At 38.9% G+C, this 16407-nt stretch overlaps 2 protein-coding genes across 2 annotated transcripts in view; both read right to left on the reverse strand.

The window, feature by feature from the left end:
* On the reverse strand, positions 1 to 9564 carry gna14a (guanine nucleotide binding protein (G protein), alpha 14a). Its single transcript, XM_035659257.1, has 7 exons — positions 9122 to 9564; positions 3594 to 3778; positions 2627 to 2781; positions 2206 to 2334; positions 1968 to 2097; positions 1732 to 1885; positions 1 to 850 (listed from the first exon to the last, which is right to left on the reverse strand). Exons 1-7 carry the CDS (start codon positions 9240 to 9242, stop codon positions 660 to 662), a joined length of 1065 nt encoding a protein of 354 aa, XP_035515150.1. The 5' UTR covers positions 9243 to 9564; the 3' UTR covers positions 1 to 659.
* A 1825-nt stretch (positions 9565 to 11389) lies between these two features.
* Positions 11390 to 16407, reverse strand: part of LOC118325619 (guanine nucleotide-binding protein G(q) subunit alpha) — a 20484-nt gene continuing 15466 nt past the window's right edge. The window contains exons 7-8 of the mRNA XM_035658360.1: positions 16319 to 16407; positions 11390 to 15370 (exon numbers count right to left, since the gene is read on the reverse strand). Of these exons, the coding sequence (XP_035514253.1) occupies positions 15180 to 15370; positions 16319 to 16407 (280 nt within the window). The 3' untranslated portion in view covers positions 11390 to 15179. The remainder of the gene's footprint in view (positions 15371 to 16318) is intronic.

The raw sequence follows: 16407 nt of genomic DNA on the forward strand, positions 1-16407 counted from the left end.
TTTTCAAAGCACAGCCTGGATCATTTACATCTAAAACAAACTCAGTGGCTGTGCTGACTGTCCTGAGTAAATAAGCCACTTGCAGGCACAGGTGGACAAGGGAGAAAATGTTATACTATTAAATCACAAAACTCAGGACTAAAGGGAACGCTTACAAACAGCTATTCCATGAGAGGGAATTGTATACCAGTTAAAACACTAGGATCCTATTACTGATAACTGTATTTTAAGAAATAATAAAATAAGTAATCCACACAATAGGTCAATGACATGACTTTACACGATTTTTCACATTCTCACTTCTGCTGCAAAGTATCATTTTCTTACAGTACATCTCTATATAGGCTGGAATGGGAACTACAAAGTACACACGATACACAAAAAAATTGCATTGCAGACTGCAACCTACAGAAACAGTAGTTTGTCTCATACATGTTCGTATTCTCTTTGGCTGAACTTTAACAGGCACAAAAGGTGAAAAACAAGAATCTTGTCAGTGGTTGTGTAAACAGGGAGGAACTATGTAAAATCTGATTGTTCTTGGTTTAAACAGCCAAGAAAAAGTTGTTTTATGTAATTCTCTTATCTTGGCTCTCCTCACATCTTTCCTTCTACCCTCTTGCATCCCTTTGTCTCCTCTCCTGTCCTCCAGCTCCTTTTTACACCAGGTTGAACTCCTTCAGGTTGTGTCTGAGGATGGTGTCTTTGACGGCCACAAAGACGAAGCGGATGTTTTCTGTGTCTGTGGCACAGGTAAAGTGAGGGTAGAGTGTCTTGTCCTTGTCCGGGTTTTGTTCTTGGTACATTTTCAGGATGAATTCTTGAGCTGTTGTAGCATCCTGCTGAGGTCCTGCAATTCAGGGTTGAAATTTTCATATGTTTTCAGTAAATACAACATTATTATTTGTATTATTTGTTTACGAAAGAAAAATAGTCAAGTCTCTTCTGTAAAGGTTTATAGATAAGATTTTTATTTTTTATTACTGCAGGCACACGTAAAACTAATGCAGTTTAATACAACAGTCCTGCAATAAATTAAAGATGTTTTAAGATCACTTGGGATGCAATTTGAAGATTAATTTGAAGATTAAGATGTTTAAAAGTATTGCATTATACAGAGAGGTGTTTTCTATTGTTTAACCTACCCTCATTGATATAAATGGGGTGGACAAAATAAGAGAAAAAGCTAGAAACAAATCTAATTAAAAAAGTACAGTATCTGACGCACTCACAGGCCTCTAATAAGGCTAGCCGATCATTTCATTCAGACCGAAAGAAATTATGTCACCTGTCTACTTCTACCAGCTGGCCAGGCACATAGTCACACAAAAAGAAGAAACATGGATAACGCAACAGGTCAAACTCGGTCTGGTTTTTCATAGATGGCGAGAACTGAGGGACAAGTTGTCAACAAAACTGGTTTGGTTTGTTTTGGGGGGGAATTACATAGTATGTAGAACTATATATGAATGAGTTAGTTAGCGATGACAATGATGCACTGTGCTCCTGTCCTCAATGCTCTCTTGTGGACTGGTGTGTGTTCATGTTTGTTGGGGGAGGGGCTTTGGGTGGAGACCTGAAGGGGGGGGGTTTCAGTTGGATACTTTCAAACTCTCAATCTCTTGCTCTTATTTCCAACCCTAGCTTTAAGATCAAAAATGAGCATCTAACCACATGGACACAAATGACCTGCCTACATTATATGACTTCAGGATGGTTATTCAAACTAACCTGTGAACTCAGGGAAATAGGTGGCTACGTGAGAGTACATGATCTTCTCCTTGAGGATGTCGGTCTTGTTGAGGAAAAGTATGACCGAGGAGCGCTGGAACCAGGGATAGGTTATGATGGTTTTGAACAGGGCCTTGCTCTCCTCCATGCGGTTCTGAAATAAAAAAGGCACCGCTGATGACACATTTTAACGAATCAAAGTCTAGGAACGTGATCTTGTTGAGTTGAATTCTGACCTCGTTGTCGCACTCAGCCAGGACCTGGTCGTACTCGCTGAGCGCCACCAGGAAGATGATAGAGGTGACGTTCTCAAAGCAGTGGATCCACTTCCTCCTCTCTGACCTCTGACCCCCCACATCCACCATCCTGCCATAACAGCCAAGCCAAAAGTCACCTGTTGTGTCCTACTGTGCGGTCAGATCCAAAGCACCATACCCAAGCCACTACCTGTCGTGCTGGTGTGTTATCTCTCACCTGAAGATGACATTCTCCATGTCAAACGGGTACTCGATGATACCCGTGGTTGGCACTCGGACTCTGAGGATATCCTGCAGGTCAGGTAAGTAAGAGGGTTGAGAAATTCGATCCAGGTCGGTGAGATAGCTGAAAAACGGGAGGGAAAATATAAAGTAAAATAACAGAATTGGGGGAATTTTGTGGGTATAAAAACAGGTAGAAAACACACTGCCTCCACCTATTTCATTTTTGAATATTCTAGTCATATTGAATATTTAAAAACAATGATTCTATGGTGTAGAGGGGTTTCCTTGTATTATATCGCAATGTGTTCCTGTTATTTTGTCTAAGCTGTGTAATATCTGTGGTAACTATTTGGCGGAGCTGAAGAGAGGAGAATCTCTGTGTGCACATCACGTGTCGTATGTCTTATGCTCACTATTTGGTGGAGTCGGACAGCTGGTATTCCCTGCGTCGGTCGTAGCACTCCTGTATTCCTGCATCGTCCCACAGACTCTTGATGGCCGCCGCAAGGCTTTGATCAAACTCCTCTACCTTATCCACTTCCACCTCCAGCACTGAGTTTGCATGGCTCTATGGACACACGGACAGACATGAAGACAATTAGAAAACGGTCCATCCAACACGTCCACAACTTTTACTTTGTGGGAACAGATCAAGGAGAGGAACAGAAGCAGGAACCAATATAATTTTGCTATATGCCACTTTTTCATTGTACTTTATCCAACCCCTAAAAAATACATTTATATCCTGATATTGTATTTTGTTATGAGAATATAGTAAACAATATCTTAACATTTCTGTCTCTGTCCAGGAACTTCATCCAATGATTTGTTTCTAATGATCTGCAAGAGGAGGTTTTACATTTTTTAGACTATTCACTACAACTCATACACTGGATTTTGATAGATGATATGTAGATATACATCTGATGTACTGTGTGTGTAGAGCAATAGATTCCCTCTGTACTCTGCACTAAAGCTGATATCTGTGATTTGGGGAATTCCCTTCATCACTCTGAAGTCTGTCTCTTCTGCAGAGCATGTTTTATTTATAATAACATAACTTTATTTATATATCATGTACAGAAGAGATGAGAAAATCTTGAAATTTGCTGATGTGGGTCTAATTTATGTCTGTAGACAAACTGAATTATTAATATTTTAAGCAATCCAATTTTTTTATGGCACCTGTGTCAATTTTCTTGTGTTTTGGATTTTAAGGATTTAGAGATTGTGCTGAAAAAAAGATATCATGCATATGGGCTAAGGACAGTTTAAAAGGTGCTAAAACAAAGACAATAATGTAAATATGTAATAAACCAAAATGTAAAAAAAGAAGAAGTTTGAACTGACAAAAAAAGGACAGTTTAACCCTGCCTGTACCTGATTCTGGGGATCAGAGAAAGCGATACTAAGTGTCTCCATGGCTCGGACCATGGTCTGCATGGATGTGTAGATGTTCTGGAAGACCAGTTTGGCGTAGCTCCTCTTGTCCTCATCTGTGTATCCTCCTCCATGGATAATCCTCATTTGTTTGATAAAGGTACTCTTTCCACTCTCTCCAGTACCTGTTGGATACAGAGAGGGTGAAATCCAATAATATATTTTTATAAATCCAATACATGCAACAAATAATGTTCAAGGGAAACGTCTGTTGGGTGCATGGGGAGACAGGAATGGAGGGTTCAGGGTGCTGATCAATATAATAACATGGAGTTGTTGTTTGAAGGTAATTTTGAAAATGTTCATGCCCATTTGTCAGCAGTATTAGTCAATGCAGAATTTTGAATGTTGAAAGAGGATCATGTTGACAGCTAAATGAGAAGGAAAATTGGTGAATTACAGGGATTTTTTTTGCCATTATGTGAAGCCAGACAACAAGCTCTCATATGATTAAGTGTTTAAAGTAAAAGTATGTAAGTACTAGCAGCAAAATGTCTAAATAGCTTAATTATAAAAAATAAGTTATAGTTATTAAAGTACTATTATGCAGGCACATTATTAAAGTATTTTTTTTTACTTATCCTAAGAAATGTAGGAGGCTAAACACTTCCATCTAAAATGTAGTGCAGTATAAAGTTGCATAAAATGTAAATACTAATAAAATAAAGTAACTCAAAATTGCACTTAAGTGCAGTACTTGAGTTACTTCAACCACTGCTCTATATACATATATGGGAGCTGACAGTCAGACTATAGCAGCTATATTACAACCCCCACCTCTCTTAGTCTGTGAAGCTTGTTAGACAAGTTAAAGTAAATACTATAAGTCAGTATTTGTGTTTCACCAATTTTTTGTTTCTTCAGAGGTTCAGGTTCAGATCAATGTGTGTGTTGATAGTTTCATGGCGCTCTGTAGTCTCAGCAGTCTGTGTTTGGACACATACTGGCTTTCTGCTGTTAGTCAGACACACTCTACCTAAAAATCCCAATTACTTATATTTCACAAAACTAATTTTAATTAAATTAACTCAAATGTTCATTAACTGTATTAGTTTAACACACACACACACACACACAGTTTCTGTCTACCTCTTCTGCTCCTAATTTTCTCATTCAGACCACATGATGCTGAATCTATTTGTTTAACAAATTTTTGTTTGTTAACAGACCTGAATATTGGAAGTTGCTGTGTCTGTGTGTGTCGGCTTGTGGCATGTATGTGAATGTGTGTGTGTGTGTGTGTGAATATACACCTGCATCTGTATCCCTGGCTCTCAGTGTGTTAAAGCTCTGTGATGAGCCTGAGTGGTGCCAGCAGTTTTCTGGTTTCCTGGCTGTTTTGCATGGCATGATGAATGCTTGAGTCTTTACATCTTAGCAAACAAGGCTTAGACAAATTGTCCGCATTTGAATGCACCTTGTTTACAAGTCAAGTTTCTTGGAGATGAGGGGCAGGTAAACTCCGAGATGGAGGCAAATCATGAGCCTGCACGTCTTCTGTGTTTTAGAGAGACAGCCTTAGATGAACTCGCTCTTTTATCACTGTAATGTATGTATGTATGTAGTTATTTAATTGGCCCTAACATCATCATAACATTCAACATCTTTTGGAGCAGATGTGTGCTGTTTATTAGTATCCAAACACGAAATACATAAACTCTAATATTCATCTGCATTTTAATATATTTGTTGATTATTTTATCATTTTATTTTATCTGTTTTTAACTTATTGCTATAAAAAGTCATACACAAGTCTAGTCCTTATTGTTTCTGACCTGATAAATGATTAAAAATGACATGAAACTGTCATGTTTTGTTCATCTACTAACTAATCGAGTTTGGCCTTTTAATGAACACACACACTGATATGGACCATAAAGTGTTGAATATCTGTATTTTTTTCTCTGAAAGTTCTCCCTAAGTGGACACAAGCATCTCCAATAAGCTTTTTCATAAATAAAAAATCTTGAATGACCTGCTAATTAAATAAAAATGCTTACAGGAGTACACTGCACCAATTTAACACATACAGATTATTTTATTATTATGGGGATCTGTGATCAGGGACATCTTGGCCTGGAGACAACATGTTTTTGATGGAAAGCCTGCCTCACAAACTGGGGGTGAAGGTCAGAGACATTTACCAGCCAGAGAAAGCTTAATGAACAGATGCATGATCAAGCTGCAACATAAGTGCAACATGAAATCACTGGAGTAAATGAGCTAAAACATTTTGCCTAACTAATTTCAAGAAATGATTTATGCTGCATTTTGGTGGCTTGTGTGTTTCTAAACATAAATACATATTTACTAGTCAGCATTTGTGTCCTTGTGGACATTTGCATGTATTTCTTAAGGAAACAAGTTTACAGAGGAGCAATAGAAAGCATCCTGACTGGAAAAATTTTTTATTTTAACAATTTACTATTTATCCATCTGTTTTGATAGAAGCATAAAGGGGACAACAACTTGTATTTTGTCATACAACCCAGTTTTATAGAATGATAAATAATTTAACCTTGTACCTGATATTTGTGCACGTGTATCTGAGTGGTGCAGTGTGGCATTTTGCAGTTTCCCTGTGCGGGAATTCTGACCTGTGTAGACCTGTCTCTCTACACGCAAACACACACATACATAGTAAGTAGAAATGAGACATTCACACGTATACATATTTGACCACAATCTCACATCAGTCATCACACGCTTCCTCGTTGGGGGATCATGTTGACTGCTGATATATCATCATTCTAAGATCTACTATCATCTGCTTTACCTACCGTGGCAGTTGAGACTTTGTAGAAAAATGAAGGTTACGGTCAAGTATGAAATGTATGGCAGCCATCACACAAAAACAACTCCTAATACGTACCCATTATATACATAGATTTTGTCAGTGTGTTCATTCGGTATGGACATTTCCGTTCCACCAGGAGCATCAGGTGGTTTCAAAATAATAAACTGGTAGAATGTGTTTTTAATGCTGACTGTTTTACAGCTGTTTCAGGCACAATAATAACCAGAAAGCATGGGAACAGTTGTGTAATAATAACGCAAAACTAAAGTAGTGGCAAACGAGAAGTCCCCATTCACAAAATCTCAATCCAGTTTATTCTTGTTTTCTCAGTTTTTCTCTTCCTGTGTTACTAAATATATTCTGTTTCCCTCTTCATGAACAAGACCGGGAGTGTTCTCTTGGAGTGGTTTCTGCTTGAGTTGAGTTTGTTAATATTGAATACTGATACTACATCTATTCAAATGAAACTTCATACATGGTTGATGGTCCGTAAATGCTTGATTCCTGTTTTCCTTCATTTTTTATACACTTTGACCATACAGTTTTTATTTGTGTTTTCAAGTGATGTCCTTTCAGTGAAGCTGCAGCTGAACTAAATGACCAATACTTGTATATTCTACTGTATAGAGCAGTAAATGAATCGACAGAAGAGGCAGAATGTGTACATGTTGATCTTTCATTCTGCTTTACTCCCACTCGTCCTCTCTGGGGACCTGACTGTGACCATCCTAATGAAATCCACTGAGAGCTCTGAGTCACTCTGATCGAGTAAATAATCATATTGTTAAAGTACTTCCTTTGTAATAACTTGTAATCACTTACGTCACCTGATTCCCTATAATACTTATGTTACCAGGACAAACTAAAGGGTGAGATACAAAGAGATGTCACATTTTGTGTAATTTGGACACTGAGGCATCTTTTTTCTGTTGACCTGTAAAACCTGTTCCTGCTCATCAGTTGTGTGTTTTTTTCAATTCACATAAATTGTACTTAGTAACTTTGTCATCCTGGCAAGTGATGAAGTGAAGCAGCATGCTCTGTAACAGGATCCACGCATTGTCTAGCACATTTTTCAGATCATATCCATTATTGATGCATACCACCAAGAAAATAACTTTCAAGGCAAATGAATTGTGGTTTACAATGAATTTGGTTTAGTAGCGGAGGGCAGTAACCTGACCTTTTTGATCAGAGAAAGCCCTTTCTGAGAGAGCAGTGGAGCTGAATCAACAGCTCATATCCTGTGCGGGGCTGGATTTGCATGACGTTTGCATGAGGTGCGCCCGTAGCAGCTAGTTATGGCTTTCAGACACACCACTGACCGAGGCCTTGACAGTGACTCCTGTGCGTAACGTGCTACCACACTGTTGCAGTAAAATGGGTGTCCAGAGCACTCACAGATGTTCTTCGGATGCCATGTGACAACACCCTGTTTCCACGTTTACTGGATCTGTCAAGTGTTCCCAAAGCTCCAGTAAACACAGAACAAAGTATCATAATGCTCACAGAAAAAAAAAACTGGGGCCTCTAGCTCTTTCTTAGCTGGTATCAGACCTGCTGAAGTGTCCTTGAGCAAGTCAGTGACCTCATACCAGGAAGTAACCCTAACACTTAACTCTGACAGAACAATGGAAAAACAGAAGACCACAAAATATCACAACCATGAAGCAGGACAACTCCCCTGACAAAAATGCCAATGAGGTTTACTGACACTGTCCATCAGATGTGACACATGGACATCACATTCATATTTTTCCTTTACTCTCTTTTCCCACTAAAACGCCCACATTTCTCCAGTCAATCATGGAGCAAGCGCATAAATCCTCCAACGCACAGCTGAGAGAGATCAACTGGGAATGAATGAATGTGCTGTAAGTAGCCAGTTTCGGCTACACTGGAAATACAATATCATTTGAAACTGTAAAGTCTCTCTCAGCATGTGACTGTTTTCTGTGTGTCTGTTCCAGGTGAGAACTAAATGAACCCAGTAGACGAATTAATCAAGGTTAAAAACTCTCCATTAGTGCGTAAAACCAACGGTGAGACTAATGGCGCGCAGCTGCTCACACCCTGAATGTTCGGGCTTAAGCCAATGCGCACTGCACCACATCCGGAGACCAGAAAGTGGAATTAGGAGTAATTAGAAATATGGAGTCCAGTTAGATATAAAACATACCTCCCCACACTATTTATGGCGTGGATGCTTGATGCACAGGCACATCTATCCAACCTATCATACACCTCAAAGTACAGAGCACGGATACCCTTTACAGAGTGTGTGTTTATTCCCACATTGTACAATCTATTATAAGCAAAATACAGTTCGGACAGGCTGCTCGACTGCTGGCCCACCTGCCATGATACCTGCCTGCCCAGGCGTGGCCAGGAAGCAGTGAAGTAATGGGAAATTAAAAGCTGTCCTTGATGATTCACTGACCCGCAACAGGGATACAAACCACAACCCCAAATTAGAAACATGAAAGAATTGAAAGAATTATTTCATCAGAGGAACATTTTTTTAAGAGAAGGCACAGAAAAGATAAGGAGAACGCACCAAGATCCCATTAAGAGCACATTTTCATAGCCTGATGATCATACCCAGAGTGTCACTTCCTCCGATGAGGGCCACTAAGAATGTGTGAGTCTGTCTAAACTCAGTGATGCTCACCTAACAGCAGCAGCTTCAGCTCCCTGCGAGAGTCCTTCTTGTCTCTCCGCAGCTGCTTCTCAATCTCCTCGTTGATCCTCTGGTTCTCTCGGTCCTCCGCCGATACGCAACATCCAGCCATGCTTCAAACTGAGCAGCTCGCTCCCCCAATGAGCCCTCTTGCTGTCAACGTAAAAAATGTTGAAGGCTTTTTCTGTATTTAGAGATGTCAGCCGCTTCTTCTTCTCCCCTCTCTCTCTCACTTCACAAATTCAGAGGGAAAAGGGCGCAGAACATCTTTAAAAGCCGTCCTCCCCCTCCTAAGTCCGAATAAGAAATGCAGTTTATTGAGGGAGATGAAGAGGTTTTAATAGTTTAAAGTATTCTGCAGCTAAAACAAAGAGCTCTTCAACTAAGGGGAAAAGTCCAGAGATCTTTTTTTTTAAGACTAAAAGGCTCTGGCCCTCTTTGTAAGGTGCTGCAGGTGGTGTGAAGCAGGAGGACACTTGTTGAACTTTATCCTACCGACTGTGGAGGGCGTGGCGCTCTGTAAATAGAAAGGGATAAATGGGAAGTTCGCATCCACAGCCGGCTTTACCCTACAGAGATACCTGTGACATGACAAGTTGTACCAGCAAAAGCCAAGAATGGTGCGATAGAGGTTCTGGGTGGGCTTTAATCGAATAAAAGATAAGATGTGTGCATAAATTGGCGTTGGTAACATGGTTGCCTGCTGCGAGACGATTCCTTGGCATGTTTTAATCCATCAGGGAAGTAAGTAGAACACAGTTTGGCAGCACTACAGGGTAAAGGGAAGTAAAGGATCCTGCCCCAGTGCGTCCACTGACAGTGCCATGCGTCCTCACGGCCACTAGGGGTCAGAAAGGCCAACTGTCAGTGAATGACAGTATTTAAAGGATATCCTGGTGTTCATAAGAAACTGCATCTTCAGCACAAATAAAAGCCAAGTATTCACAGTTTTGGTTAGTAATGTTACAGTATGATAATGCAACTGAGAGATAACACACAGGGGTCAATAAAGTGAGTTTGAGTTTCACAGATCAGTATCATTATTATAACATTCAATTGAAAGATAATAGGAAATAAAAAAATTCTATAATGCGCAAAAGGTTATTACAACTAAATACAATGTATGACCCTGTAGGGATAATATGGGATTTCCTTTAGGTTGGGAGGATTCTAGGTAGATAAATCATCAAATAGTGGCTGTGGACCTGAAGTAACCAGCAGTCACTAGTAACTCAAATAAAAAAATTGAAAAGTGGGCAAAGAATAGCATTTACTGTACTTGTGTGAAATGGTGCTTTTAAGGGAATGAACTGAGGATGTGAGAATGACTCACAGTAAATGTTGTGTGTGCCCTGACGTTTATCAGTCTTTACAAAAACTATGAAAATAACCACACGCAGTCTTTAGGCTTTTTTGTGCAATTTACTCTCTGTTTATCCACACTTTTGTCCTCTTTTTGAACGTTCTCAATACATACATTTTTGAGAAGTCCAGACCGCTCTATGTGTCATCATGATTGCTTTGCAACAAGAACATTTACAAAAACAGAAAGACTGAACGAGATATCATCAGCGGGTACAGATTTCACTTTTGCATTGAGTCGAGTTGAGCATTTTGCAACGGACAATCCGGTCATCACAAGTTGTTTTCTTCCCTGTGATCCTGGAATGATCATTTAGAACATGAACATCAATCCTTCAAGCATATAAGAAAATCTGTGAATTTATGAAACAAGATGAATTTTCTAGAAGTGGTTGCTTTGATTTTCAACCAAAAGTTGTTTCCATCTAAATAAACTTCCTTTATGGTTAGGTTTTTAAACCAGAAAGTAAACAAAGCTATCTCCCAGCCAGCCAAGGATTCATATTTTCTTATAAAGTATTCTGTTGTCTCTCTTTTTTCTTTTTGAAGGAGTCTGCATGTAAATTACCTAAGATAACATGAGGAAAAGGAGCTAAACCTCTAAGAGGCAACTTCAACCAACATGTTGCTTGGCAATATGCCCGAACTTTATAGAGTAACGCGAATCACATCTGTGTTCACTTTAGCTAAACATTCTGAGCTTGACAGAGTTTTGTAATACAAATTGGAGTTTCAATACATCTGGCAAGGATGAGAAAGCATCATGCTCATGCTGTGATATCAGTCACAAACCCAAACTGTGATGGGGAGTAATGCTATAGATTTAAAGGCATTGAATTAACCACTGATGAGAAATGATAGCTGTAAAATGACAGAAAATAAAAATCGGAGTCAACATACTTTTGAAAAGAAACATGTTGCTTCATTCATAAACATGTCGAAGGAGTGCGAGTTTATGGATACAGGAAACATTTTACACAATTCTGATTGGAAATCATTATAATAGCACTATTTCAAAATGAGTCATTAAACTTTTATATCTTCATGATTCGGAGGCAAAGAAAGCCAAAAGTGGGCTAAGTGTTTCAGACTTGAGTAAAAGAGCAGTTGATGGAAAGTTATCTTCCCCAAAGTCGACCCTGCAGGTCTACATATCATTGTCCTCTATATACTGTATGCAACACTGCTCTTAAACATACTGCATGAAATTTAAACAACAGCACACGTTTCCATTGGTGTCAGCAAGTCAACACCAGCTGGAATCTGTACTCTCTTAAAGGGAAAATCCTCAGAGTGATGATGAGAACAAAGTCACTCACAAAGGTTGGAAACAGCCCTTTGTGGCTCATATTTATCTGACAAAATCCAATTATAATTTAAAAATCTACTTTCAATGTTGTGTAAAAAAAGTTAAACCACAAGTTAATCTTAGATTCACTATGAGTTCACACACCCCCGGTTTTATCACTTTTGCTTTCTGAATTACTTTTTGAGGCTCACATACATGGGGTGGACGGTCAAAGCTCAGTGGGCAGAATGCAGTATGAATTGTTTAAACAAGTTACAGTTTATTGTAAGATCTTCATTCACTTCAAGTACACTGTGAACTGGACTGGACATTAACTTGTTGAAGTGGTTGCTGCCTGCCAAAATCAACCATCCCTGTAAGCATTTTTACCAGCTAGCGGAAATATCTGATAACAACAGGACCTCCAAGTGAGGGCTGGTTCCCTGCCAAAGTGGCTGGTAGATGCCAAACCACAGCCAAATGTCAAAAAAACACTCCACAGGTGGCTGGTGGTGATTTTGAGTCCAGATTGTAACACCTTACAAGCACAGGTTTAATGCATTATAATGCACTGTGGCATAGACTTTAAGACATGATGAATCTGATGTGACAACATTAGGAAATTAATTTTAAGTGTGTTCTGATTACAATTCACTCATGATGTGCTTATAATGGCATATTAGCTACATGAGCTGCACTGTTCAAAGCTGTTCCCAGGTCTTCTTATAGCACAGAATAACAAAGAGAGACCACCAAGCCAAAACCAAACAATCCTCCAGCTGCACAATGGGACATTATTGGCTGCACTAGCTTCACTTCTCATAAAAACACAGGTGCCTTGCACGGGACTTCAGAGGCACAGCTTATTCAATAAGGCAATATGTACATGTGAACTGTTGTGTATTTTCTCCTTTGTAGTCATTTTATAAATAAAGTCTAAAATAATACTGTACATTCTAATGAAATGGTGGCAATCAAGATGGAAATGAAGTAAAAACAGAAAGAAATAAAGCACCTGTAAATGTATCATCCTAATTAGGCCAAATGATTGAGTCATTTTTGCACATTTGTGTACACTCGTCGGTGACAGACTCTACCATACTGAGTTTTTATCAGCGTGGAGGTTCATTTGAGGGGATGTAAAGGACGATGGCATTCCCAACTGTTAGCACAAACAATCAGATACTAAAATCTCCTCTGTAACAAGATTTTTATACAAAATCTGAGCAAAAGCAACACTTTGCTGCCTGCCTACAAAGGTGTTTAGTGGTGGGGTGGGGTGTGTTCAGGAACGTGTGCGGTAGACTAAGAAATCTCAAAGTTAATTAATACTTATTGAGAAGCTGTGTAATGAAATCAAATACAAAAGAATAAGAATCAAAGAGTGATGTGATTACTCCTATATGCTCCTAAGTGCTCTGTTCCTGAAACCAGTTAAGAACTAAACTATTACAATTAGCCCTGTAGATTGGATTCAGTCTGCAGTTTTTCATATAAATTTAAATGTTAACAGACCGGCTACTATAAGTACTGGCATACCAGTCAATCTGTTGTTGGATTATAATATTCCTCTTTATGCTGTTCTGAAGCTGAACAATGTTTCTTTGCTGAGAAATGAAACTGGCAAAACACAAAATCTACATTCTCCTCTTAAAAAGGAAACAAAAACAAACATATTTTTTCTTCCAAAAATGAATTAGCCATAAGACATACAATACAATTACATAGATACATATTTTCAATACCTCACATTCAATCTGCCAAAAAAGTAATGATTACAAAGCCAACAAAGATGCTGCCATATATATATAGAGAGATGTATGTACAATGATTATAGCATTCATAATTGCACTATGCCTCAATAAATGTAAATTACAGGCTTATGTTCAAGGGAATTGTTACAAAAAAAATACAAAAGTAACTTGGGAATGAGGAATTGCAAATCAGAGGAGCCAATCAGAAACAAGAAGGGCTTACTTTGGTACAAACTCAACATCAACACTCTTGTAGGAATAAGCCAAATCTATTTGCCACTGCTACTGACATTAACAGTCAAGACAGCCGGGCTGTGATTGGACGATAGACACAGCTAAAATGTGACTGGATAGTCTGCAGGCCAGGGGGAGGGGTTTTGTACCCAACGCGCAAGGTTGTGATTGGACAGTTCGAGCAATTCAGCGCACTGGGTGGCGTCCTCATCTCCAAACAGCCTGCTAACTGACTGTAGCTTAAGTCAGTTCAAGTTGTGAGTGCATGGAGGGAATACCATTGTTGAATACTTCAAAAAAACTGCAGGTCGATCAATGAGTCGGTCAGTCCGCTCCCTCTGCGTTCTTTAGCCCTGCTCTTTTCCTGTCCTCAACACTTTTGATTTAAGTAGTGAACAGCGCAAAGTGGAGACTGGTGCTTGAGTTGTTTTGGCATCGGCAATAAATATACATATTACCATAACAAAAAGTGTTAATGTGGCACAGTTTAACATAATCATTTAAAACCATTGTCTTAAATTATTACCTCTTCTACTACCTTCTGTCTGTGTAAAGCAACCAGCTCCATCATGACCTTCAACATGACAGAGTAGAGATCCCTGTGTGCCTCCTCACCTGGTGGTGGTAAAGACTCTGACACGTCTGAACTTCATGGTTATGCCGAGAACTGACATGTGACCCGACACACCATGTGGAGAATGTACTTCCATGGTCACACATGCTCTACTCATCACATGGTACCAAAGTGAATGCAATGTAATTATAATGATAATAATAATAATAATGATTCAAGTCTATGAATACCAAATCAGTATGAAATAATTTAAAAATCACAGTTTATGCCTATTTATCAAGAGACTTGCCAATCAGTCCTTTGAAGGAAAAAGGTGAAGCTGTCAATTAGTGATGTGTTACATAATTTCCTGTTGGGCATACAGGTAAACGCCCGGGACGAAGCTTATAAAAAGGCAGGAGGGAGGGAGCACATTGCATTTGTTCCAGCTCTGATGTATCAGACTGACAAGCCCCCTAAACCTTGAGTGCACAAAGTAGTTTCCGTTAAAAAACAGAAAAACAAAAACAAAAAAAACTTCACAATGCGCAAAGCCTAGAAACGAGGATCATTGCTGTACATATTCAACAGCAAATCCTTCCCCGACCCTTCCAAATATCTTGCCCCCTCCCCCTCGCTACATTTCATTAACTCCTTAAATAGCAAGATACCATTTACTTTGCTCACCCCTTGGGGACCAAGAAATCAACAAATGGCAAATAAATTAGTATTATGCAACCAATAGATTTTTTTTCTCTGATTTTCTTTGCATGTCTGTGTATGTGATGTATCTTTTCACAGATTGCGTCAGTCAGTGTGTGCTGAGGGCCTCCTCTGCTGGTGGCCCCCCGCTCCGCTCTACACCAGGTTGTACTCCTTTAGGTTGAGCTGCAGGATGGTGTCTTTGACGGCGGCGAAGACAAAACGGATGTTCTCTGTGTCAGTGGCACAGGTGAAGTGAGAGTAGATGATCTTATCGCTGTCTGGATTCAGGTCCACAAACATCTTGAGGATAAACTCTCGTCCTGCTTGGGCATCCCTCTGGGGACCTGGAGAGGGGAAGACAATGCTTCATAAATACACTTCTCAACCGGGTACAACCAAAAGTTCTAAATACTTTTGACAAGATTTGATTCTCTTGTAGGCTAGTGAAGTTGAATCTATATATATTCATTCATATATTATTTATTATAATATTATTATAGTAACACATTGCCATACTGTCTGCATTCACTCAAGAAAAAGAACACTATTACACTTTTGTTTGGGCATTTTTAACATCGAGGGAATTATTCAAAGCATTTCTATTAAAAGCTAATTGTTTTTCTAACTGTCCAAAAAAGAAGAAATATGCTGCCTGCAGTAATTTAAAATGTTTTTCAGAAGTGAAAGTGACATCAAATTGTGTTACGATTGTCATATCTGAGAGAAATGTTCTGTCATGGCCGAAATAAATGAGATCTCAGACTTGTAATTAACCAAAATATCACTGATATATCAGATATTACAATTTTGATGTTATCCTGACATTTCTTAGCAAAGATATCTTTATCTGACTGATTTATCATGCAACATTTTAGAGTTTACTGTTGGTATTTATTTACGTATTTAAGTGTTATGTTTGTCAGCATAATACAGTATGTATATTATGGACCGAGACATACCAATTCATGGACACACTATCTGTATAAGCCAATAACACCTTTAAAGACATATATCAGTATTGGTCCGATACTATTATTACAAAAATGCATTTATTTATATAACCTTTATTTAACCAGGAAGTTCCTTGATATTGAAATCTCTTTTTCTGAGCGAGACCTGGCCAAGACAGCACACTAGTTACGATTCAAATAAAAATAAAAACAACTGACAGGGAAAACAAACATCACACATACAAGAAAAGGCCTAAAGCCATATTGTATGACTATGGAGAGACACAGGTGGGTATGAGCTATGTGCTTGGTTCAGAAATTTGGTTTGCTGCGGTTACTCACCATCATACTCTGGAAAGTAATCAACCAGATGAGAGTACATGATCTTCTCCTCCAACAGGTCCTTCTTGTTGAGGAAGAGGATGAGCGAC

Source organism: Morone saxatilis, unplaced genomic scaffold, assembly GCF_004916995.1.
Source record: "Morone saxatilis isolate NCDOM2014 unplaced genomic scaffold, NCSU_SB_2.0 Contig16, whole genome shotgun sequence".
NCBI lineage: Eukaryota > Metazoa > Chordata > Actinopteri > Moronidae > Morone > Morone saxatilis.

Coding starts and splice junctions, on each gene's coding strand:
- gna14a (XM_035659257.1), bottom strand. CDS start 9,242: ATGGCTGGATGTTGCGTATCGGCGGAGGACCGAGAGAACCAGAGGATC. Junction 3,779..9,121: donor GCTGAAGCTGCTGCTGTTAG/GTGAGCATCACT, acceptor TGTATCCAACAG/GTACTGGAGAGAGTGGAAAG. Junction 1,886..1,967: donor TGGCTGAGTGCGACAACGAG/GTCAGAATTCAA, acceptor TTTTTATTTCAG/AACCGCATGGAGGAGAGCAA.